Source organism: Carlito syrichta, unplaced genomic scaffold (assembly GCF_000164805.1).
Source record: "Carlito syrichta isolate Samal-C Ts95f unplaced genomic scaffold, Tarsius_syrichta-2.0.1 Scaffold315407, whole genome shotgun sequence".
In the NCBI taxonomy this organism is placed as follows: Eukaryota; Metazoa; Chordata; class Mammalia; order Primates; family Tarsiidae; genus Carlito; species Carlito syrichta.
In genome coordinates this window covers 960,561-986,863 of record NW_007259503.1, presented here as the reverse complement: position 1 = coordinate 986,863, position 26,303 = coordinate 960,561, and the positions used below count along the sequence as shown (strand labels likewise).

The 26,303-nt window shown below is 37.7% G+C and overlaps 1 protein-coding gene across 4 annotated transcripts in view; it reads right to left on the bottom strand.

Moving 5' to 3' along the window:
* TMEM245 (transmembrane protein 245) overlaps window positions 1-26,303 on the bottom strand; it is a 133,018-nt gene that overhangs the window by 84,630 nt on the left and 22,085 nt on the right. For 3 of the 4 annotated variants that reach the window (XM_008072774.2, XM_021706310.1, XM_008072773.2), the window contains exons 4-8: window positions 19,964-20,080; window positions 17,161-17,379; window positions 13,512-13,681; window positions 12,108-12,131; window positions 6,656-6,760 (exon numbers count right to left, since the gene is read on the bottom strand). In XM_008072774.2, coding sequence (XP_008070965.1) covers window positions 6,656-6,760; window positions 12,108-12,131; window positions 13,512-13,681; window positions 17,161-17,379; window positions 19,964-20,080 — 635 coding nt within the window. The remainder of the gene's footprint in view (window positions 1-6,655; window positions 6,761-12,107; window positions 12,132-13,511; window positions 13,682-17,160; window positions 17,380-19,963; window positions 20,081-26,303) is intronic. The other variant, XM_008072775.2, reaches the window with a different exon arrangement.

Here is a 26,303-nt window from a genome sequence, read left to right as displayed (position 1 = left end):
CTGAGCCCGCGGGTTCGAGACCCACCCGGGCAGTGAGACCTCATCTCTACAATAAATCAAAAAAAAAAGATACATCTTCTGTTGACTGTTTCAAGTGAAACCAATTTTGCATGCCTGAAATAAACCTACATACTTATGGTATGTTATCTTCTTTACATATTTCATCTGCTAATGTTTTGTTAACGATTTCTGTGTCTGTTTCAAGGGAAACTAGTCTGCAGTTTCCTTTCCAATGAATGTCTTTGACTTTGGTATCTGGGCAATATTAGCATCATAAAATGAGTTGGAAAGTATTACTTCCTCTGCTATCTGAAAGAGGTATTAATTTCTTCATTAAACATTTAATAAACCTCATCAGTGAAACCATCTGGGCCTGAACTATAATTGAAAGACTTTCAAACACTAATTCAATTTCTTTCTTGATATAAGGCTATTCAGTTTTTCTATTTCTTCTTGAATCTGTTTTATTTATTCCTTATAAGAAATCTCTCCAGCCGGGTTCGGTGGCTCAGTCTGTAATCCTGCACTTTGGGAGGCTGAGGTGAGTGGATTGCCTGAGCCCGCGGGTTCGAGACCCGCCTGGGCAACTTGGCAAGACCTCATCTCTACAATAAATCAAAAACAAAAACAAAAATTAGCCGGGCATGGTAGCACACGCCTGTAGTTCCAGCTACTTGGAAGGCTGAGATGGAAGGATCGCTGGAGCCCAGCAGGTTGAGGCTGCAGTGGCCAGGAGAGGCCACTGCACTCCAGTCTGGACAACAGAGTGAGACTCCAACTCAAAAAAAAAAAAAGAAAAGAAATGTAAGTTATCAAACTTGGCATAAAGTTGTTCACAATATTCCTTTGTTATTCTTTTAAAATCTGTTAGATATGTAGAGATATCTCCTCTTTCATACTTGATATATTTGTATCTTCTTTCCTTTTTTTCTTAATCAGTATAACTAAAAAATTTTCAATTTTATTGACGTTTTTCTAAGGACCAGCTTTCGGTTTTATTAACATTTTTTCTTATTGCTTCTCCATTTCCACTTACACTGATCTGAACTTGATCTTATTTCCTTCCTTCCATTTACTTTGTATTTAATTTGCTCTTCTTTGCTAGCTTAAGAGGGAAGCTTAGATTGCTTCTTTTTTCTAATATAAGCATTTAATGCCATAAACTTCCCTCTAAGAACTGCTTTAGCTGCATCCCACAAATTTTGATAAGCACTGGTTTCATTTTCATCCACTTCAAAATGTCATAATTTCCCCTGCAATTTCTTCCCAGTCCACAGATTTAGAATTAGATGTATGTTGCTTAATTTCTTTTTATTTTATTTTATTTTTTGAGTTGGAGTCTCACTCTGTTGCCCAGACTGGAGTGCAGTGGCCGCTCCCGGCCACCGCAACCTCAACCTGCTGGGCTCCGGCGATCCTTCCGCCTCAGCCTTCCAAGTAGCTGGAACTACAGGCACGCGCTCCCACACCTGGCTAATTTTTTATTTATTGTAGAGATGAGGTCTCGCCAAGTTGTCCAAGCAGGTCTTGAACCCGCGGGCTCAGGCAATTCACTCACCTCAGCCTCCCAAAGTACAGGATTACAGGCTGAGCCACCGAGCCCGGCCCTATTTGTATGTTTTTGAATTGGAGTCTCACTCTGTCGCCCAGACTGGAGTGCAGTGGCACGCTCCCGGCCACCGCAGCCTCAACCTGCTGGGCTCCGGCGATCCTTCCGCCTCAGCCTTCCAAGTAGCTGGAATTACAGGTGCATACTACCACGTCCGGCTAATTTTTTTGATTTATTGTAGAGATGAGGTCTCACCAAGTTGCCCAGGTGGGTCTCGAACATGCGGGCTCAGGCAATTCACTCACCTTGGCCTTCCAAAGCGCGGGATTACAGGTTAAGCCACCGAGCCCGGCTGTTGCTTTATTCCTAAATATCCAGAGTATTTCTAGATTTCTTCTCATTTAATTCTGTTGTGTCAGAGAACATGCTCTACGTTTAATATCCTGGTGAGTGCTTCATGTCTACATGAAAAGGATGTAATTCCTAATTGTCAATAGATAATAGTGTTTTAAAAGGCTTCTAAATAACCTCACTGATTGTCTACTTATTTTCTCAATTATTCCAAGGACTACTGAATACTAACTATAATCATAGATTTGTCTTTTTCTCCTTTTAATTCTGAATGTCTGATTTCATGTATTATATTTTAGAGCTCTGTTTTTAGAAGCATTTACATTTGTAATTGTGGCATTTTCGTTTTGTTCTGAGTTAGAGTCTCACTTTGTAGCCTAGGCCGTAGTGCAGTGGCATGCTCATGGCTACCACTGCCTCGACCTGCTAGGCTCAAGTGATCCTTCTGCCTCAGTCTTCTAAGTAGCTGGAACTATAGGCACATGCGATCACACCCTGATAATTTTTTTGATTTATTGTAGAGACAAGGTCTCACCAAGTTGCCCAGGCCGGTCTCGAAACCCTGGGCTCAGGCAATCTTCTCACTACCAACTCCCAAAACGCTGGGATTACAGGCATGAGCCACCATGCCTGGCAGCAATATTAACTCTTATCCTTATGAAAAGTCCTTATTTGTCTCCAGTAATCTTTCCTTCCCTCCTCTTTTTTTTTAAAGAGACAAGATCTCACTCTGTCATCCAGGCTGAAGTGCAGTGGCACAATCATAGCTCACTGTAACCACTTCAAATTCCTGGACTCAAAAAATTCTCTCTGCCACCACATCCAGCTAATTTCTAAATTTTTCTGTAAAGGTAGGGTCTTGCTATGTTGCCCAGATTGGTCTCAAACTCCTGGTCTCAAGCTATCCTCCTGTATCCCAAAGCACTGGGACTATAGACATGAGTCACCATACTCAGCCTCTAGTAATATTTCTTTCTGAAAATGTATTTTGTGGCCGGGCTCAGTGGCTCAGCCTGTAATTCCAGCACTTTGGGAGGCCAAGGCAAGTGGACTGCCTGAGCCCACAGCTTTGAGACCCACCCAGGCAACTTGGCAAGACCTTATCTCTACAATAAAAATTAGCTGGGCATGGTAGCCCACACCTGTAGTTCCGGTTACTTGGAAGGCTGAGGTAGAAGGATCGCTGGAGCTCAGCAGGTTGAGGCTGTGGTGGCCAGTAGCATGCCACTGCCCTCCAGTCTGGGCAACAAAGTGAGACTCCAACTCAAAAAACAAACAAACAAAATGTATTTTGTCTGACATTAATATATAATCACTACACATATTTTCTATTTGTAGTTTGCACAATATATCATTTTAAATACTTCCCCAGTTGGCATCTCACTCTGTCACCCAGGTTGGAGTACTGTGGCACAATCACAGCTTACTTCAGCCTCCACCTTCTGTGATGAAGCAATCCGTCTACCTCGACCTACCAAGTACCTGGGACTATAGATGCGCACTACCACAACCAGCCAATTTTTAATTTTTTTTTTTGTAGAGATAAGGTCTCACTATGTTGCCTAAGCTGGTCTTGAACTCCCAGACTCAAGCAATTCTCCTACTTCGAACTCCCAAAGTGCTGGAATTACAGGTATGAGCCACTGCACCTAGTCAATTTCTGTCTTTTCATTGGCATGTTTAGCTGCTTCTCATGTAATATAAGTATGGGAATGATTGGATTTAGGCCTGTGATTTTGTCATTTGCTTTCTATTTGTCCCATCTCTATTGTTCCTTTGTTCCTCCTGTACTGCCTTCTTTTGTGTTCAGCAAATATTTTTAGTATACCATTTAGTTCCCTGAAACCTAAATGGTTGCTGTTTAACTTATCTAAAACTTATCACACATCTTAAAATGTATCACAATCTACTTCCAGTTAACACTGATCTATATTCAGTAAAAGAACTTCACACCACTACAGTTCCATTTCCCCCAACCCTCTTTTTTCTCTTATGGTTTTATATACAAATATACCTATGTATGTTATAAAGTCCACAATATAGTATTATAATTTTTCATTAGTCATATGTTGTTTAAATAAATTAAGAAGAGAAGGGAAAATATAACTTTTATATGTACTCACATATTTTCCAAGTGTCCTTCATTCCTTCCTTTGGATTCAAGTTATTTCTGGGGTCATTTCTCCTCATTCTGATGGAATTCCCTTAGTATTCCCTATAGTGAAGGTCTACTATCAATGAATTCTCTCAGTTTTTGTTTACCTAGAAATGTTTTGGGTTTTTTTGAGTTGGAGTCTTACTCTGTCACCCAGACTGGAGTGCAGTGGCCGCTCCCGGCGACCACAGCCTCGACCTGCTGGGCTCCAGCGATCCTTCCGCCTCAGCTTTCCAAGTAGCTGGAACTACAGGTGCGTGCTACCACACCTGGCTCATTTTTGATTTATTGTAAAGATGAGGTCTTGCCAAGTTGCCCAGGCAGGTCTCGAACCCACAGGCTCAGGGAATCTACTCACCTCAGCCTCCCAAAGGCGCGGGATAGAAATGTTTTTATTTTGTCCTTTTCTCTTGCTTCCTTCAAGGCTTTCTCTTGATCTTTAGCTTTCAACAGTTTGACTATAATGTGTCTAGGTATGGATTTGTGTTTGAGTATGTCTATTCTACTAAAGGTTTGTTGAGCTTCTTGGATCTCTTAATGTTTTTCACCAAATGTGAAAGTGTCTGACCATTATTTCCTCAAATTTTTCCTCTTTTCCTCTTCTCATCTTCTGGAATGCCAATTATGTGTCTGCTAGAATGTCTGATATTTTCCCACAGATCTCTGAGGCTCAGCTCATCTCCAATTAATTTGGAAATGATTTCTTAGCTATGTCACCAAAAACAAAGGCAGCAAAGGCAAAAATAGACAAATGAAACTACATCAAACCTAAACACATCTGTGCATGAAAGAAGACCTCCTTCAGGAAAAGCTACAGGTTTTTGCTGCCAAGCTAGGATAGTTCCAAACAGGAAAGCTACAAACTACCTGCTTCAACGAGCTATGGCAGCAGCTTTTCATTATCAAACACTCCCCAAGTTCTTGCCTAACTGGTTGTATTCCAATGCCTTTAACTGATATTTTTAATAATCTTATGCTGTTTTATTCTTGATTTTTGTGGAAAGGAATTATGTGACATCCTCACCATGATATTACTATAGAATATTAGTAAGGTGGAGCCAAAAAGGATTTTCTGACAAACTGGATCTGGACACAGAACAAAGAGAGTAGTCAAGGATGATCTGACGCTCTTTATCTGAGCAAGCAGAATAATGGAGTTGTCACTGAAAGACGATGAGAAGATCAGATAAGCAGAGAAGATCTGGAGTTTCGCTTACGCCATGTTACATTTGAGATGTCTTTAGACATTTTAGAGGATACCATCAAGAATATTTTGGAGAATGATACCTTTATTAACTGGGAGAATGAATTAGATAACCAATAAAATTCCCTCAAAAGCTCAGTTTGCATGAATCCTAGACCAATAATAAATGGTTCAGTAATACCTGTTACCAAAGTTCAAGAATCAAAAGCTCACTGAAGCATGGAATGAACAAAGTAAAAGGACTTAAAGATTGATATAGCCAGGTAAAAAGACCTTACGCAAAAGAATAAAGAAGAGAAAGAAGAGCAGGAGACAGGAGAAAGGAAAGGCATGCTGATGAGAGGTTTCTCTAAGAACTAGAATGCAAGATTGCACAGTGGCAGGGATTCAGGGTAAATATGACAAAAATAAAAGCCTCTAAACAAGTCTGTAGAGTACATGTGACTATACATAATTAATAGCTAAAGAATAGACAGAAACTACAGAGATTGATACAGAAGTACTAGGAAAGCAGGTTTTTAGAAGCAAAAGGTAAGACAAGTTTGAGGGTATAATGAGGCTGAGATTGAGAATAGGGCTTCCAAGTGGAGATATCACATAACAAGAAACAATGCAATTACTTAGCAAACTGCTATATATTAAATTATCAATAGTTACTAACATATCTCTACAGAACTGCAAGTATTAAAAAAAAACTTTTATATCCATGATTTCATGTAATCATCACATTTCCTTGAAAACAACATACCAAAATCTGGGATGCAGAGTTCAGATAAAATAAAAATTAAAATGTACTATAAAAGCAAATAAATAAATAAACGAGTATGACTTGACTAGCCTTAAAAAAAAAAAAAAACTAGTAAGAGACATCACTGTAGAGATAAAAATTTAGCTGTGCTTTGTGGAATGACTTTCTTTGAGGAGATAAAAAGGAGAAGAAGAAATGTAAGCTGGTGGGACCTGGAAAGCGAGAAATCAAGATCCTGCAATATGTCTGCAAAAAGAAAGACCAATGAGACAAAAAGGGAAGGAGTTAATCAAAAAATGCTGTTCTAGTGAACAGTACTAACTGGATTAGAAGTCATTAAGACCAGATTACAATTCTATTTTTTTTTTTTTTTAAAAGCCACTTGTTCCTCAGTATCTCATTTTTTCATCCGCATTTACTCCTGAGGATTTTGATGATAAAATAAAAACTCATATAAAAGACATTTGAAAAGAAATAAGCTAGGCAAATTCATGGCAAAATTAATAATATAAAAATCATAAATACTTCAGTTATACATATTTTTAAGACAAGTAACATTTTCCATGCCACGTCTACTAGTTTCTTAACCATATTATAACTCTAACAATTAAGAATTTATTAATGGTAATAGTAATTGATGCACCCTACCTTTGCAGTCAGGAGTAGGGCTAAAAGAAGGGTTCCTATAACTAACAAAAATATGATGAAAATGCTAATTATTTTATCTAGCATCTTCTCCAACCAGATGATCATCTGCACAAAAATGAAAAAGATAATTACTTATCTTTACAGTACAACTTAATAAAAACATCATGAAGACAAGACAGCATATTCAGCATTGCAAAGCAAACTATGGCATAACTATTAAAGCAATAAAAGCGGTAAGCAACTTTAGAAATTAACAGTATTAATTACTGCTGTTGTTATATAAAGTTTGTTATTGTCCTATTAAAAAAGACAGTTAATCTGAACATAATCTATATCCATGTTTGAATTCCCATACTGTGGTATATCTACATTTCAAATTATAATTTATAACCTGGTAAATATTTTAAACAAAATAATGACAGTCCATTAGGTAGCCTAAAATTTCATGAAACTGTACTGTCAATTAGTAAATAGATGACTTTAGCAATCTATAATACTTTATAATACAAGTATGACCTAAAATACACCAATAAAACAGGAGCAAACTGGGCAACCCCCTGGGGTCCCTTCTCGCTCTGGGAGCTTTTCTGTCCTCTCAATAAATTCTATTTGCTAAAAAAATTTAAAAAAAAAAAAACAAGAGCAAATTAAAATAGGAATTACATTCAAAATATTTTTCCCTTTGATATCATTAGAATTACAAAAGTAGCCAGGCATGGTGGTTCATGCCTGTAATCCCAGCACTTTGGGAGGCTGAGGTAAGAGGACTGCCTGAACCCACGGGTCGAAGACTAGCCTGGGCAACATGGCAAGACCTCACCTCTACAATAAATTTTTTTAAAAATTTAGCCAGGCATGGTAGTGAGCGCCTGTTTTTCCAGCTACTTGGAAGGTTGAAGTGGAAGGATAGCCTGAGCCCAGCAGGTCAAGGCTGCGGTGGCCATAAGCGTGCCACTGCACTCTAGCCTGAGTGACACAAGGAGATTCCTACTCAAAAAAAAGAAAAAAAAAAGAACTACAAAAGCAGTAATAAAAAAATCTAATGTTAAGTCAATGACAAATAACAAATTCAGAATACTAGTTATGCTAGTGGGGAAAGTTGAGAGGACGCTGCACAATCAGAGAGGGGTACAAAATGGGCTTCAATTATATAAGCAGTTCTATCAAGTTGGGGGAGATGTAGACAAATGGGTGTTCTTTAATTCATCTTACACTTTTATACTTGAAATATTTCATAATAAAATGTTGGATTTTTTTTTAAAGATGGGTCTTACTCTGTATCACCCAGACTAGAATACAATGGCACAATCATAGCTTACCACAACCTCAAACTGGGTTCAGGTGATCCCCTACCTCAGCCTCCCAAATGGCCAGGACTACAGGCAGCGCAAGTCACTACACTTTTTTTGTAGAGAAGGGGTCTCACTATGTTGCCCAGGCTTCTCTCGAAGTCCTAGCCTCAAGTGATCCTCCCACCTCGACCTCTCAAAGTGCTGGGATTGCAGGCATAAGCCACTGACTCTGGCCTCAATAAAATAGTTTTTAAAATCCAATATTCTACTGTAAGTTTCCACTCTTTCAAAAACATAAGCTTTATTATATAATTATAACTAAAAATGTAAAAACAATCAATTAATACATTTCTTAATCAATAATTAAAATTATGATCTCCCTAAATGCTGTATGACATTCTAACTTGACTAGCACTTTCCTGTCACAGTCACGAGTAACCTTACATTTTAAACAATTTGTTTTCAGAATATATAATTCTGATAGATTGCTAGAATTCCTGTCACATAAAGCTACCATTTAACATTTAAAAACTACATTAGGAGCAAGGTCATGAAAAGGGAGGTCTTGGGGTAGTGCCACCATTTTTTCCACCTTTGGCCTCTGCCCTTTCGCGGAGCTTGCAGCAGCGCCATGTGGGGGTCAGGGCACCTGGAGGTTCACAACCTCTGCAGTCCGCAGGAGCCACTACGAGGAGAGCCAGGGGAAAAATTTGCCATTTTCGGTGGAAAACAAGTGGCGGTTGCTAGTGATGATGACATTGTACTTTGGATCTGGGTGTTCTGCACCTTTCTTTATAGTAAGACACCAACTCCTTAAGAAGTAAAGATGTTTTAAGTTCATCCATTTAACAGATATGAAGAGCACTTTAAGAGGTGCAGTCTCCTTGAAAAATGAATCAAACTCTTGAACTCATGGCATATTGGATATGTTTGTAAATAAACTTACTACATTAAAAACTACTGAAACACCACACTGCACCCCTCAACTCCAACATGTTGCTAAATAAGTTACTCTTAATTTAAATCTGAATTATGCTCTTCAAACATTGAATTAAACACCCAAGAAACCAGCTTAACTTCTAAAACATTTTCCATTCAACGTTTATAAGCTTGTACTCCCTTATCTGTTTTTCATGAACACCATCACTAAGAGATAAATGCTATATAGTAAACTCAAAGATAAAAAGTTAATTTTTAATCTTGACTATTACAGCTTCAAACAGAAGAGTTAATTTTCAAAGCATGCTACCAAAGCATATAGAAGACAATGCAGAGATTAAAAAAAGGAGTAACAGGTGTCTAAGATATGGAAGGTCAGATGTCATATTTTGAAGGCAAGTTCTAAAATCAACGAAACTAAAAAGCTTCAAAATCAGAACCAAGTGAACATCTAGTTCTCGAGATAGCATCCTGGGAAGACTTAGTGTTATATCATTCCTTTTGTATCTGCAAACTCTGATAATACATAGTATTGGTAAGTATATATTTGAATAAACAAGCATAAGTTATTTCACAATGAAGACTAGATTTGTATTCACAAGTTACAATTTCTGAAAATAACATAGGAGCCTCTATTTTTTTTAAGAAAAGTCATATTCTGAAGTATATTTTAAAATGTAAATGATGTTCTACTTAGAAACTTATATCCCAGTATTTTTAACATATAAAACAAAGAATATTCAAAAACATTATGTATACCAAACATTACAAAATCAAACTTTTTCTTTTTAAGCTAGGGTAAAATTTCCCTACCACAAAACATAAGGGTTGAAAAAAATTCACACTAAGAGTCACCTAAATAAAAATATTTATCCAAAGGATAACAGTAAGGGTTAGATATTTCATTTAAAATACAAATGTTTAAGATGCTCAATACAGAAGCTAAGAATTTTTTTATTCCCATGTGGCCAGATAAGTTAAGCTGAGAACAGGGCAAGAAGGGAGACAGTAAGAGATAGAAAAGAGTGGGGAAGAGACACACAGAAAAGCTTATTAAAGAATAAAGGCAAACAGAAAAGGTCAAGAGAAAAAGGGAAAAAAATGCAGGTAGTGGGAGATGGTGTATAAAACTAAGAACCAATAGATAAGAAAAAACAAAGAGGATAGAAAACATAGAAAAAGAAAAAGAAGAGCCAACCCCCTGAAAAAGTTAAATGGAACAAGACTCACAAAGAAACAGAAACTCACAGAGATAGGAAGAGAAGCGTGGGCAGAGGAAGCAATGGAGAAGGGGATCAAATGCCAGAGGTGCTGTCCCACAAGGCTGATCCTGTCCCATGCTCAGTTTTGGGCAAAGGAAACCAAACCATCTGCCCTCACTTGGAAACTGCACGAAGTCTCTAGTAATTTCCCCTGTCTTCACATGCTATGAGAAGTGTTACTTTTACTTTTAAAGTTCATTTTTCAAGAGGAGAGGAGAAGAATTTTTAAATGACATTTTGAATGTTTCAAGGTGAATGAAAGGCATGTATTTTTTAATTTAGAGATGTCAGTAAATTTGTAGTTATATCAAAAGACACTCTAAAACTTCTACTCTAACTGACTTTATTTATCAAGCTATTGAAGTATCATTATCCTACTGAGATTTTCTTCTATTTCACTAGTCTGGGCCTATAGGTTTTTGTTTTGCTTTGTTGGGTTTTTTTTTTTTTTTTAATGAATTCTAGTTCAGTCTTAGTGCAAATAATCAGTACTAGGAAATAAAACAATTAACCCTGAGAAACAGAGGTTACATTTCAGAGGTTATACATAAGATATGTGCTTTCTCATCCTCTCTTCTCCTTTCAGTTTTCTAATTCACTCCCCACTTGAATTTTTACATATCAAAATTACTCAATGCTACAATTTTCTGACCATAGAGTAATATAATTAAATACTTCTCAACTTATTTATATGTTTTCCTGGAACACATATACTCAGAATTCCAAGCAGTCACTCTAACTTTATACCAATGCTTTATGCACATGGAATCAACAAAGAAAATAAAAATCTTTTAAAATTATCTTACCTATTTAGCTATGAATTAGGTAATCTAACTAATTTAATTTATTAAAGGTTAAATCTAATTAAGCCTAATGAATTTAGCTCTCCTTTCTTCCATCTCTTAAGGACAATTTCATTTCAATATAACACAAGTTGTGGAAACATACAAAACCACCTACTTTTATCAAAATATGAAAATGTAATTTTCGTTTTCACATCATTTGTCAAGGATTGAAGTTATTTATCCATACTAGTTTTATAGGGAACAGAGATACATACAACCATGTGGTGGTGGAGGGACGTTTATTTTATACATCAGTTGTCTTCAATTCCAAGCTTAAAAGTTTCAGCACTGTCAAGTCATCCCTTTCCTCTACTTCAACAGAAAAATATGAAATCCTAATCTCACACTGAAAGGTCTCATTTTGAGCTATTTTCAATAATTAGCACATGTTTCTTAAACCCTGCTATATTTCCAATGAGACTTTTAGTATTATTATGTTTAAACAGGTACATATAAATGATGTCATTTCTTGCTATCTGTCCTAGGGATTTATTAAAATTAATTTAAACACTATCATATGTGAGCTATACATCACAAGTACAATACTCCTACTATATCTACATTAATCCTTATTGTAATTATTAAAAGTTAAAAATCAAATCTGGAAATACTAGTCATTTTAAAAAGGCAGTATGGAAAATTATCAGTCAAGGGAGTCATACAAATATTTCGGGGATTAAATATTTTAAAATTCAAAATAATTTTTTTTAATTCCTGTCATTTTTAGAAAAAGTAGCAAATACAGTTCTTGCCTTTACAATAACCACTGCCTAATGTGTTTTCATGAATCAAAGACTAGAATACCAGGCTGAGCCACAATATAGAACTGAAAATGAATCACTTACAGTGGACAAAAGGACTGAGACAGAACTTCTTATAAACACTTGAGCAAAGAGATACTCCATATTCTAAATAGTCTTTATTGAATTTTTAGCAAATTGTACTATGATAGTACTGTTTCATGACCTTCCATAGCTTATAATTAGAACTTAGAAAACAAAAACTTAATTTGACATATGAACAAAAACATAGAATAAGAAAGGCGATACGGAGGTTGAGGGTGGAGATGTTACAGAATTCAATAGTAAAAACCAACGTCTGGGTATTCATTTACCTTCTTATTTAGCCAGTGCCAGAGCTTGAGGATAGGGGGTAAGGTGAGAAAGAGAAGATAAGAACAGCGGAATATCATTAAGAATGCAATAATAGTATGAAAAGAAAAGAAAAGAAAAGGAAAATCACTGGGAGCAGGAGAAGGAAATTGTCCCAGATAAAGGATAAACCAGGGGGAGAAACTGTAACACATCAACAAGGCTTTAAAATCAAGATAATGTAGTATTCCTTTAAGACAAACAATGATTGAAATGGTGATAACCACAGCTTAGTTGGGAATCCAACAACTAAAAATACATCAAATAACCTGAAGGCTTGCAGGCTCAGTGCCTCTCTGCCTTTGCAGTGACTGCTCCATCTGCCTGCGCTTCTTGCTGTGTCTATCTAATAAACTCCTGCTTGTGATTCAAAATTTGTTCCGGCATCACTTCCTCTGCAAAACCTTTCCTTTCCTACTGCCTCATCAACAGTTAGTCATCTCTTGCTCAATACTACCACCGCACCCTGTACACACTTCTCCTACACAAATTATAACAGCTAGTACTTATATAAGGCTTATTGTGTACCTGGCACAGATCTAGAGGTTTTAATTACCTTAATCCATTAAGCCCTTATACCCCTTCTATTAGGTAGGTACTATTATACCCTTTCTATTGAGAGAGAAACCAAGGCACAGAAAGATTAAGAAATTTGTCCAAAGTCACATGGCTAGTAAGCAGCAGAACTGAAATCTGAAACCAGAGTACAGATTCAGAGCCTATGCTCTTTAACCACTAAGCCTCTGAACTTAACCATCATCTCTGAATTTTTGTGAACTGCTCTCTCCCATTAAACAGAGCTTCTATATCTAGTTTTCCATAATTAATCTGATTTTTCCCTAGGACTTAGCACAGTATCTGACACAAGGGAATTGCTCCAAAAATATTCACTAAACTAAGCTACTACCTAGTTATATAATTTTAGGCAAGTCACTTAATCTCTCTGAATTTCAATTTGATCCCAATAAATTGAGAGTTGAACTATATGTTCCACAAGATCCTTTTCTTTTTTTTTTTCCTTTTATTTATTTTCTTATTTTTTGTAGAAACAGGTATCTTACTGTGCTGTCCAGGCTGATCTTGAACCTCTGGCCTCAAGGGACTCTCCCACCTCAGTCTGTGATTATAGGCATAAGCCACCGTGTCTGGCCCTTTCTCATATTTTTAAGAGGTAAAATACTTATATGATACATATTCAAACTAAACCTATCCTATTCTTATGGTAAACCATAATTCTACACATTAAAATTCCATCATAGAATTAGATATTAAATGTGTCATCAACCATTATAATACAAACACCACACCATAGAATGGAAGACTTCAAGTCATGAAATAAGACAGCACAAGCTCTCAAAATACAATACCTTGCTATCAACTTTCAACAAGAATTTTCCGAGCCCGACAATTGGCCATGGTGCAAGAGCTCCCTGCCGCTCTTTCAGGAAGCTTTCTATAACCCCCCACCACAGGTGGTAGCGTTTTGCCAGGAAGTCCACAACTCCAAAGTGAATGACAAGCTTTTTGAGTATCCAAACTAAAAAGAAGATTAAAAAAGATACATATATAAACAAAATATAGATTAGAAAGTTATAAAATGAGATGGTCTCCTGATTTCACATGACCTTTCTAAAACAGCAAAACCAGCATGAAAATAAAGATCAATGTTAAAAGAGGGGTGGGACTCAGGATATTCCAAACAGATGCAATTGGGCCAAGTAACTTTTCACACAATCTCCACCTGCCTATATATTGTCTTCTTTGTGAAGTCTGAATCTCTGAAGGAGTCAGGGATTATTTTACAGCCCACATAACCATAAGATACTCTTATCATAAAGATCTCAATGACTACAATCTTGGCCCCTTGGACCTTACCCCTTCCTGATTAAAGAATACAAACCCCTGATATTTCCTCATCTCCTTGACTTTTACAGCTGCTCTTGACAAATTTTGTTCTTTTCTTTAGATATTTGTTGTTCAATGACCAGAAAAGTATAAGGTATACAATACGTATCATGAATTTTATGCCAGCACAGGGTAACGTTTTCATTTGTGTTCCTATTTCCCCATTTGATGCTGCTTTGAACATCTAAGCAGGTGCCAGAGTTCAGTAGAGAAGCAAGCTGAGTACAAGCAGGGATACCATAAATGTTCCAAGACTGTGCACTGTACACAACTTCAGTGGGGACCATTCAGGGGTCACAAAAGGAATGTCTCCTACAGGAGGTGGGGCAGTGCAATGAACCTTCAAGCAGGGGTTAAGCTTTTTATTAAAAGCCAACAAAGAATGAAGCAGAGTCAGAAAGAAGTGTTGCTAATCTGTGAGGCCTGCCTTGAAATCTGGAACCTGAATCCCAAACTGTATAATGTCCCTAACTCCAGGGATTTGTATTCTTAGCCCTGACCTTATAACCTAAAGGTTCACAGTTTACTATTTTGAACCATGACCCTGTGTTATACACCAGTTCAAAAACTCCTTCATTAGCAATTTTAAATTCCTACTAAGTCCCACGAAAGCTCCTATAGTTTCTAGAATAAGTCCAGGGTAATTACATGCTGTGTCAAAATCCTATGATGACCAAAAGATTAACGTAAGAGTAGGAGAAATTACAAACTTTAAGGAAAAGGAAGTTCCAACAGCACTTGACACATGAATTGCCAGCATAATGAAATCATCCTGCAAAACCAAAGTATAGAACAGTCTGGATGAGTAATTTCACTAAGCATTTCCATAAATTCCTAACAGAAAGCATGGCTGTGGTATGTGCTCTCTGATTTGCAAACGTCAATCATTTATAATGTATGCTTCCTGAGGACAGGCACCACACAGTGTTCTGTTCATAATAAATGTTAAAAATAATGGCTATCAATTAATCACCTAATTTAATGAGAAAAAATAAGAGATGAAAACTAATAATCTAGATGGTAAATGGGCCAATAAATTTAGATTTTTAGACAATGGTGGCAAACAAGAGTTCTAAAAATCAGATTATATTTTAATCAACTGTAAAAAACCATGAGGAAGGAAACCAGGACTAACCTGGATTGCAGAGTTCACAGCATCCATTAAGGACTTAATAAATTTGTCATAAAATATGACTGCAATAAAAGGAAAGCCCACATAATCAGGAAAGTATCAAATAAGTCAGAGAAATCTCTTCCTTAACGCTTTCCAGTCTTAGAAGACAGCTTTAGAGAGAATCAAAACAATAGAAATGGGCTTTAAATTACCATAGTATTAAGGCACAAAGACCTGACTTAATGAATTACGGAAAAACATATGGTTCCTTTTGGTTTTTGAGTTTTTGTTTTTTTGAGACAGGGTCTCACTCTGTCATCCAGGTTGGAGTGCAGTGGCACGATCATGGTTCATCCCAGTGTCAACTCCTGGACTCAGATGATTCTTCTGCCTCAGGCTCTCGAGTAGCTGAGACTACTACACCCAGCTAATTTTTTTTTTTCGAGTTGGAGTCTCACTCTGTGTTGCCCAGGCACGCTTAGGGCCACTGCAGCCTCGACCTGCTGAGCTCAGGAGATCCTTCCACCTCAGCCTTCCAAGTTGCAGGAACTACATGTGCACGCCACCACACCCGGCTAATTTTTTTATTCATTGCAGAGACAAGGTCTCACTAAGTTGCCCAGGCTGGTCTTAAACCCCTGAACTCAGGCAATCCTCTCGTCTGGGCCTCCCAAAGAACTGGGATTATTGACTTGAGCCACCACGCCTAGTCAAATTTTTAAATATTTTTTGTAGAGATGAGATCTCGCTATGTTACCTAAGCTGGCCTTGAACTCCTGAGCTCAAATGGTCCTCCTGTCTCAGCATCCCAAAATGCTGGGATTACAGTCATGAGCCACCATGCCTGGCCCATATGATCTCATTTTGATGTAATACATAGTACATACACATACACATACACACACGTGTGCACATACACAATTCAATTTTTCTTCTAAACAAAACTAAAGATTTTGCATACACATATTTCTTAAAGTCTACATTTCCCTTGAATTAAAAATGCAATGTAAGCCAGGCGCAGTGGCTCAGCCTGTAAATCCCGCACCTTGGGAGGCTGAGGTGAGTGGACTGCCTGAGCCCGCAGGTTCGAGACCCGCCTGGGCAACTTGGGACCTCATCTCTACAATAAATCAAAAATCAGCCAGGCGTGGTAGCATGCACCTGTAGTTCTAGCTACTTGGAAGGCTGAGGCGGAAGGATCGCCGGAGCCCAGCAGGTCGAGGCTGCGGTGGCCGGGAAAGGCCACTGCACTCCAGTCTGGGCGACAGAGTGAGACTCCAACTCAAAAAAAAAAAAAAAAATGCAACGTAAAATGTGCTTCCTAAGAGCAGCTCTCAAAATTCAATTGTAAGCACCCAAATGCAGAGGGTTGTTACCATTATCCTCCACAGAATCATGGACAGCTAAACAGTTAAATCTCTATGTGGAGCTATCAACCTCAAATACCCCATGAAATTATAAGAGGTTAAATACACTTTGGAGCTTAAAAGTGAAATATTAAAGTGTCAAAGTAATAAATTTCCAAAATGGTGTTTGTTCACTCTGTACTTATTTTTTTAATTTTTTAGAGACGGGCTCTCACTTTGTCACCCTGGCTAAAGTGCAGTGGCAAAATCATAGCTCACTGCAGCTTCAAACTCCTGGTTTCAAGTGATCCTTCTACCTTAGTCTCCCAAGTAGCTGGGACTAAGGGCACACACCACCACACTTCACTAACTGTTTTAAAAATTTTTCAGGGTAAAGACAAGGTATCTTTATGTTGCTCAGAGTAGTCTCAATCTCCTGGTCTCATGTGATCCCTTTGCCTTGGCCTCCCAAAGCACTGGGATTATAGGCATGAGCCACTGCACCCAGCTTGTTCACTATTTAAATGCAAACATAAGACTTTTATTTAAAGACAGTACAATTATTTCAAATATTTAAATCTGACAGTAAAAAAAAAAAAAAAAGAAAAACAAAATCTTCAAAGGCAAGATCATAATTAACCAAGTAATGACCTGCAATAGGCACTGGCAGCAACTGCACAATCCACAGGTTCAACCAGAGCTGCACAACAATGATGGCCCAAACGAGAGACACAAAGTAGATATCACTAGTTTTCTTCTTTCTAAGAAATGTTGCAATCTCAGGCCTTTGTCTGCCCAAAGTAGGTGAAGGGGAGGAGGGTGAAGGGGAGGAAGACAATGTTGGAGGGGATTCTCCCCTGTCCATTGTTTCTGAAGAGGGAAAGAAAAAACACCGTATTAGTCCATGTGAGTAACACAGAGCAATTCATTAGGCTAGCCTAATTTAAGTCTTCAAACTGTACTCTGATGTGGTATGATTACACTGGGTTAAAAATACAAAAAGATTTGTATGTGTGTTCAGTATGCACTGAAACACGTATGAGAATTACAATGCTGACAGTGCTTGAATCTAGGGAGATTAAAGAGGGTAAGACTGGGAGACAGTGAATACTTTACTTTTTACATTTTATACTGTTTAAGACTTTTATAACTAGGATATACATACCATTAAAACAAAAAAAAAAGACAAAGTAGCTGAGAATTATACTTATCCATTAAAATTATTCAAACAATATGAAGAAATAAATACTAACATACAATAGAATGCATATAAAATTTAAAACGTCCTCTTTTAATAGAACTTTAGATGTATTTATATATATTTCTGACACAATAAGGCATTTCTGACACAACAAGAACACAGGACTTTCAAACATGTCTTTTTCTTTGAATGAGATATAAAAACAATGACAGATTGCTGAGGTGAGGAATTTTCAAATAAAGGAAACCATACTAGATTATTTCGCATAAGGTACTGTTTTCTAACAATGCAACCACTATGTTATATTTTACTATAGGTTCTATTATTTCTACTTCCTATTTTTAACAAACACACCATATTCATCAAAAATCATATAACGCTAGTCCGGGCATGGCAGCTCACGTCTATAATCCCAGCACTTTGGGAGGTGGAAGCAACAGGATTGCCTGAGCCCAAGGGTTCGAGATCAGCCTGAGCAACTTGGTGAGACCTTGTCTCTACAATAAATCAACAAAGTTAGCTGACCATGGTGGCACAAGTCTGGAGTTCCAACTACTTAGAAGGCTGAGGCAGAAGGATCATCTGAGCCCGGAAGGCTGAGACTGTGGGAGCCGTGATCATGCCACTGTATTCCAGCCCAGGCAACAAAGTGAGACTCCAACTCAAGAAAAAAAAAAGAAATCACATACCCTTAATGCTATATCACTCTATATACACCGTGATGATAGAAGTTATTAATATCCTAAAACCTGCATTTGACTGCCATTAAAAACAAGTTAATTACCAAAGTATGTCGTATTCTATAAAGTCTAAAAAAAAGAGAAGAAACAAGAACATCCATAATCCCAATCTCATATTTGCCCTGTGTTGCTTTACAGTTTCACACAGTTGTACCATGTTCTACTAATCCCTTCTCATGCTCTCCCTTCAGATGAATGTCAGCTCCACCACAGCTAAGCCCCATCTGTCATCCTCTTCCTCAACTGAATTCCTAGCACATAGGATAGTATCTGACATATACCAGGTGTTCACCAAAATTTTGTTGAATAAATTACTTTCCTGTTATTTCACAATTTACATAAGTTATAACTTTCACATAGTAGCTCACTGAGTGCTACATCATAAATTCCTTATTTTTAATATTAACTATTCAGCTGTGAGTAAATTTTTACTTCTGAGATCACTTGCACCATGAGAAGTCAGTTCAGCTCACCAAGATTAACTTTCTACCCTCATGTTCGGTACTAAAGCCCAAGATAGTTGTAATACACTTTTGTTTGACTTTGCTACATGACTCTTTCTAATTTGGAAATTTCATGTTGGTAGGTTGTGGCAGATATTTGTAAGAATAAGTCCATAACCAAAACATCATCCCCTCTCCTGAAAAAATAATTCAATGCACAAGAAAAATATGTGTTCCTACTACTCCAAATGCCTTTCCCCTAGCTGATCCTTTCCTTCCAGACATTTCTAAAGTCAGTTCCTTAAGAAGAACTTGCTATAAATACTTTCTAACTCCAAATACCTTTGGCACTCATAGACCGCTACGTACAGACTGAGATGGCCTTTCACATTCCTGAACTCGGAGAGAGTACAGCACAACTCTACAGTTAATATACCACTACCAGCAGGATCTTGAAGGAGCCTGCAACTCCAGAAGTTGGGTCACACAGAATAATGAATCCAAATCAACCAGAGGGGTCTGTTTTAGGGGAAATGGTCACTGTAACAGCATGATACATAAAATCAAACTCTGAGAGAAAGAACGCCAGAGAAATGGATGAGAAGACGGGAAATAAAGTTCCCAAGAAAAAGATCTGGGGAAAGAAAACAAAAGAAAAACAACAAGAAAAGACAGAGGAAAACAAAATAATCGAGGAGAACTGACATGTGTAGAAGAAAAAAATGGAAACTAGAAAGCAAGATAAGGAAAGCATAAAGTAGGGGAAATATGGAAAAGAAAAATATGAAAAAAAAGTGAGAAAGAACAAAAAAATAAGAAAAGCATTTTTTAACCAAAAAGAAGGAAAGATTGAAGAACCAAGATAAACTCAAAATGGAATAATTCAATGTAAAAAAAGTGATATCTGAGAACAAAGATGGAAGGGAAGGGTTGTAAAAATAAGAATCAGAGAGAAAAAATGAAGGACCACAAGAGTAAGTAGCATTTTGCAATGCTAGCATTCTTAATTCTACATTCTGTTCTATTTCATTTTCCAGAACAGCTTTGAATGGCATCATAACGTCAGTCACCTGCAGGTCGAGTTGAGGGCTGGTCTTCACTGCTTGATTCATACCCTGTGATAGAGATGGCCAAGTTTGCTAGAGTAGAAGCTGCCATAGAAATAACTTGCCCTGGTAACTCTGCCCCTGTAAAAGAAGCATGCATTTTTAAAACTTTTGAAAGCAACTGAACAAAGCAGGAAATAACTGTTGCAAATTTGAATACAGCTCAAAGTTTTCAACAGCAATAAAATAAATGGTTATTATTGATATACTGAACCAGTGGTTCTTTGCCAGAATGCTTAAGAATCAACAGGAAAGTTTGCTAAAACTGCAAGTCCCTGAATTCTGTAATCTACCTCTTCTGGAAACTTCATGCTGGTGGGTGTGATGGATAGTACATATATAATTTAGAGTGCTATGCATATTTTTTTAATATTACAAGTTGATTTTAATGCATACTTCTATTTAAAAAAAACACTGCCGCATTAAGTCTGTAAGCTCCCTGATCAGACTTAGGCTACTTTGTATTAGGCCCCAGTACAGTATGGGGCAGCCCACACTTGGTGTTCTCAACAGCATTCTGCAAATAAATATGCAAATATATGGGTATTACACAAAAGCATATAGATCTATAAAGTATATAATTCAGCACAGGCAAAATTCACCACTTGAAAATCTAAAGGAACATCATGACCTCATTTCATATTATTTGTTCCTATGTTAAGTTCCTAGTATACCAAGCTTGATCATTTGTACTAGAGTCAAATAAAACATTTACTGGCAAATGAGGTCTGGAAGAGTCAGTCTTTAACCTGCTACAGCAGACAAAGCAGACTAGCTCACACAACATCAAGTTCTAACACACTTTCTTGCATACTGGACTAGATAGCTGAAGACTGTATGTCTTGGACTCCCTTGCAGCTAAAGCCCCACATATAATGTAGTTTCTACAAAGCAGAAATACCTGTGCAAGACTTGAAAAACTGAAGTGGTACACTGTAATTTGGAAGCTACACAGCTCTCATATCAGTCACAAAGGTATATGCTTTTTCTGTATCAACTTAGAAGTTCCAGAGGTTCTGATATCTGATCTCTAACATCAGGGCAGGTGATAGCAGCCATGGTCTTCTGCCCAAACAGTCCTTTGTTATCACTGAGCATTTCTCCTGGATGCATAGCTACTGCCTGTGTCATAAGCTACCTGCAACAAGCTTACTTGTCTGGCCATTCCAAAAATTTTACGTGCAAAAATTCTAAATGCTAACAAATACTACTTCTTATTTAAACTAGCCAGAGTGGATTCTACTGTCCACAACTAAGAACACTGGCCGATCCTAGTCACCAAATCATACACCCACACTCACACAGCTGGCCCTACTTTTGATTTGCCAACACTCACTGTAACAACATAGAATTCTGCCAAGCCAATGAAAAGAGCCATGACCTCTCAGAAGGCTAATGGATTTCAGCTCCAAATTAACTCCATATAAACAACAAATCCAAGGCTGACCATCTCTCAGAAAGAAGTAAGTCGGAGCCTAGGATGGCTCACCGGTAGATTCAGCCATGAGTATCAATCGTATTCACCTTGCTCAATCATACCCTAACCCTCCTCTAATAAATGCCCCTGTTACCTCAAAGAGTTTATTTTTAGATATAAAATCTTTCTCAATATTAGTGAAATCCAAACTCATGTTCTGAAAAGAAAGCACAGGTTAGATATCTGTATTGGAACCTTATTCTCCTGGTCTATGTATCTAAGGGCTTCTGAGATGCCAATTAAAGAACAAGGGCTGAGAAAAAGACAGCGTCTTTCATGTCTTACATGTATTATGTGCTGGGGATAAAGACAGACCCTGCCCCCATGGAATCTTGTAACAGAAACCAGATATGAATTTTAAAACCACACAAATAAGTGCATGTATACAAATTATAAATGCTATAAAGGAAAAATCCTGAGTATTGTGTGAGCTCCTAACAAGAGAAATCTGACTTAGTCTGGAGAATCAAGAAGGATTGCTCTTAAAAACTGAAAACAAGAGTTGATATATGAAGGATAAGAAGGAATTAACCAGGGGAACATAAATAATAACATTCTGGGCTATGTGCAGTGGCTCACATCTGTAATCTCAGCACTTTGGGAGGCTAAGGCAGAAGGATCATTTGAGGTCAGGAGTTTGAGACCAGCCTGGACAACATAGCGAGACTCAGAAAAAAAAAAAAAAATTAGCTGGATATAGTAGTGCACCTGTATTCCCAGCTATACAGGAGGCTGACACAGGAGTGTCACTTGAGTCTGGGAGTTGGAGGCTGCAGTGACCTATGTTGGTGCCACTGCACTCCAGTTTGGGCAAAAGAGTAAGACCCTAAATCAGGAAAAAAAAAAAATTCTGGACAGAAGGAAGTGAGAAGGCAGGCTGTGAGAAGAACCTGGCATGCTAAAGACAGTGAGAAAAGGTCAGTGTGCCTGGAACAAAGACAGTTAGTAAGAAACTAGTATCAAATAAACAAGGCTGGAGAGGTAAGTCAGATGACCATATTAAGGACTTTAATCTTTACCCTAAGAGCAGTAGGAAAGCACTGAAGAGTTTTTAATAGGATAGTAATCTTTTTTTTAACTGAAAATGTACATTCATATGCAGTTGTAAGAAATAATCCTTTTACCCAGTTTTCCCCCAATGGTAACATTTGCAAAACTAGTACAATATCACAATAAGAATATAAGCACAGGTACAAGATACAAAACAGTTTCATCACTACAAGGATCCCTCATGCTGACCTTTTATAGCCATACTCCCCCATCTCTCTAGTCTGTAAATAAATGATTTATTTTGAGATATAGAAAGATCATTTTTGTTTGTTTGGAGAACAGACTAGAGGGGATTAACAGTGGTTACAGAGAAATAAGTTATTGCAGCACTACAGGCAAGACATAATGACAATGTGGTCTACAGTGGTATCAGGGGAGACAGAGGAAAGTGGCTAGATTCAAGAGACATGGAGGAGTCAAAGTCGACCATACTTGGTGATGAACCGATAAGTGGAATCAAAGAAACAAAGGTGTCCAAGTTTCCAGATTATGGTTAGATAAAGGACATATAGGGGACTGGATGAAAATCCTAGACAAATTACATTCTTTGAGACTTCCAGATAGAAGTTTTACAACCTAAGGGACTACAGCAGCAACAGTACAGGACTTAGCTTCAAAGAAATATACCCGGGAGAGATCTCTTAGGCCCCATTCAATAGCAAAGTCTGGGACACCTAATAGCCTGGGACATTAAGGTAGAAAAAGAAAAGAAAACAAAAACACCTTCAGATCCAATTTCATATAAGATTTTATATTGGATTAAAGACTAGTCAAGGGTTCTGAATTACTAAACTGACTTCTTCCCAAGTAATTTAATTAAGTAGTGACTCATTTCTGAGATACTGTGAAAAGTCCCTTAACAGTTTTTTTGGTTTTTTGCTTTTTCTTGGGTCAGGGGTCTCACTCTGTCACTCACTCTGGAGTGCAGGAGCACACAGCTCACTGCAGTCACGACCTCTTGGGCTCAGGTGACCTTTCTGCCTCAGCCTCCCAAGTAGCTGGGACTATAGGTGTGCGCCACCATGCCTGACTAATTTTTTTTATGTTTTGTAGAGATGAGGTTTGGCAATGTTGCCTAGACTGGTCTCAAACTCCTAGGCTCAAGCAATCCTCCCACCTCAGCCTCCCAGAGTGCTGAGACTATAGGTGTAGGCCATCGCACCCTGCCCCTAACAGTTTTTAGATAGTGCCAAAGTAACAAGAGCATTGTATAAGTACTCAAATATGAACCTTCAGTTTGGCAGCATTTGGACTTACATGTCTAAGTGCCTATTAAACATTCACTCACTAAATATGTGACTAGGTCATATATTGAGATAAAAGACTAAGACCCTGGTCTCGAGTTCAATCTAACACTTACACTATCAGTTATGGTTTAGCATGTTAAGAGCCAGTGTAATACAAGTGTAAAATGTCTAAGGAGCACAGATGATGCAAATCTAATCCATTCTGAGAGGTCTAGGAAGGGTTTCCAAAGGACCTTTTTGACAAGAATATTGACAGACACGATCTTTTAAATCAATTAAACAAAAGTGAGTCAGATAAAGAAGAGAAAAGAAGTACAAAGAGGCTGCATCTTAGAGGGCAGAGGTAGAAAGTGTTCCAGGAAGACAAAAGAACAGGTATAAAGACACAAAGGCAAGAAAAAACAGAGTGTCTTCTTCAAGGAACTCTAAGAAGTTTAATAAGGCCAAAGCACAGGGTGCAATGAGAAGAGTAGAGAGGTACAAGGATGCAGAGGGAGACTGAGACCAGAAAATGGAAGATTTCCTATTATGCTCAGAGCAGCACAATTCAGTGGCTGGAAGCATGAGGGAGGAAAGGCTCTGCCCAGGCTCAAATCCCAGGTCCATTCCATACTACTTAGGTGGCTATGGGCAAGTAACTTAACATCTAGGTGCCTCAGTATCCTCACCTGTGCTATGAGGTATTTAAATTACTGTCCATGTAAGAATGAAGTGAAACAACAATGCACATAAAAGGCTTAGAACAATGCTGGATAGATAGAAAGTGCTCAATAAATGTTAGCAATTATCAGTATCATCACCTTTATCAATCCTATTGGCTTTATAGTATAAACTATAATCATAAACCCTTAATACCTATAGTAGTTCTCTCACTACCCTTTCTACTTTATTACGTTATAGGCATTTTCCTAAATTTTATCCCCCTTAGTAGACATTTTTAGATCTCCCCACAGAGCTACTCAAAATAGCTTCCAAAGAATAGGCATTAGAAGACTTGAGAAAAAGCTAAAACCAATAAATTAAATTTTCAAAGCTGTAGCTTAAAGACGAATCCTCCAATTTGCTGGTGCCACTAAAATATGTAATAGATATTCAATAAATCTTAGCCACATCAATGAAAAATATACAATTCTAAATAATAAACAAATGATTCAGCAAAGTTTTAGAGTGCCTCCAACTTCATAAATGTATGAAAAGAGTAGCACACAGAGAAAAATCAACAAAGAGTACCTGAAAATTACAAAAATAAGATTTGACAACTGCTCTTATCAAGCAGATACGCATTTTAGTGACTTGTGTCTTAGTGATACCCTTTAGAACTTCAAAAACCTCAAGGTCCAGGCAGGGAGATGTTAAGCTGCAGAAAAAAGAATGGGAATCTAGGCAAAGTCCTCGTATTAGATAAAAAGTCACAGCTAAAAATAGGCACATAAATAAGGGAACATAATCTTGGGATTCAAGGACCAAAAAAGAAAAGAGCATCCAAGGTTTCAAGTATCAATCTACCCAGGGACAGGGCCAGTATTAAGTGGAGGCCCAAATAACAGGGGATCTACACAAAGCCAAACAAGCAGGCCACTAACATTAGCAGCCTAGCACCAGAGGACAGAAACTCAGATCTGGCATATAAGAAAAAGATCATAAGGTCAGAAAATATCTGTTAATACAACTAGCTCAACAATAAGCAGACTAACTTTTGAAATAATCATAGGTAAATATTTGTAATAAGGAGATACTTCTTAATGCACTTTGTTCTTTTTCACAGGGACAGCAGCAGTTGCCAGAAATACATTCAAAGATGCATACTGAAAGAAGGCACTGCATACCAAATAAAGCCTCTCCAAACTGCAAAGTTCTCTTTGAAGAAGGTTTCTGTTTCCATTGCTAATGTGGAAAATACATCTCCCTTTCAATGGCTTCTAGTATCATTTTACAAGGGCCTGGATCCAGACCAGAAGTTTCTCTCCTATTTAACTGACAATATCAGTAACAGGGAGTGGGAGATGAACGTAAAAAATTTTTAGTTTACTCCTCTTCTTCCAATTTGGGCTTAAATAGGTCAAACCTGTTCATTCTTATTGCATGCTATCCCAAAACAAGGCAATTATCAGGTCTTCCCTACAGAGATATTTCTAGTCATTTTCAAACAATTACCTATGTCAGGAGGATCAGCACTCAGATATACTTGCTGGTACTTTCCAGGGTGGGTGTCCAAGCTATTAAAGATACAGCTGATGATTGTTTCCCTCCAACTTTTGAAGAAATTTCTCATACTTAGAAAAAATGGCTCTCTGAGCCTGTTTCTTCATCTGTGAAATAAGTATAATATCATTCTCACTAGACTGCTAGAAAAATTAAATAAGAGAACATGTTTAAAGACTGTAACAAGCCAGGCTCGGTGGCTCAGCCTGTAATCCGGCACCTTTGGGAGGCTGAGGTGAGTGGATTGCCTGAGCCCACGGGTTCGAGACCTGCCTGGGCAGCGAGACCTCATCTCTACAATAAATCAAAAAATCAGCCAGGTGTGGTA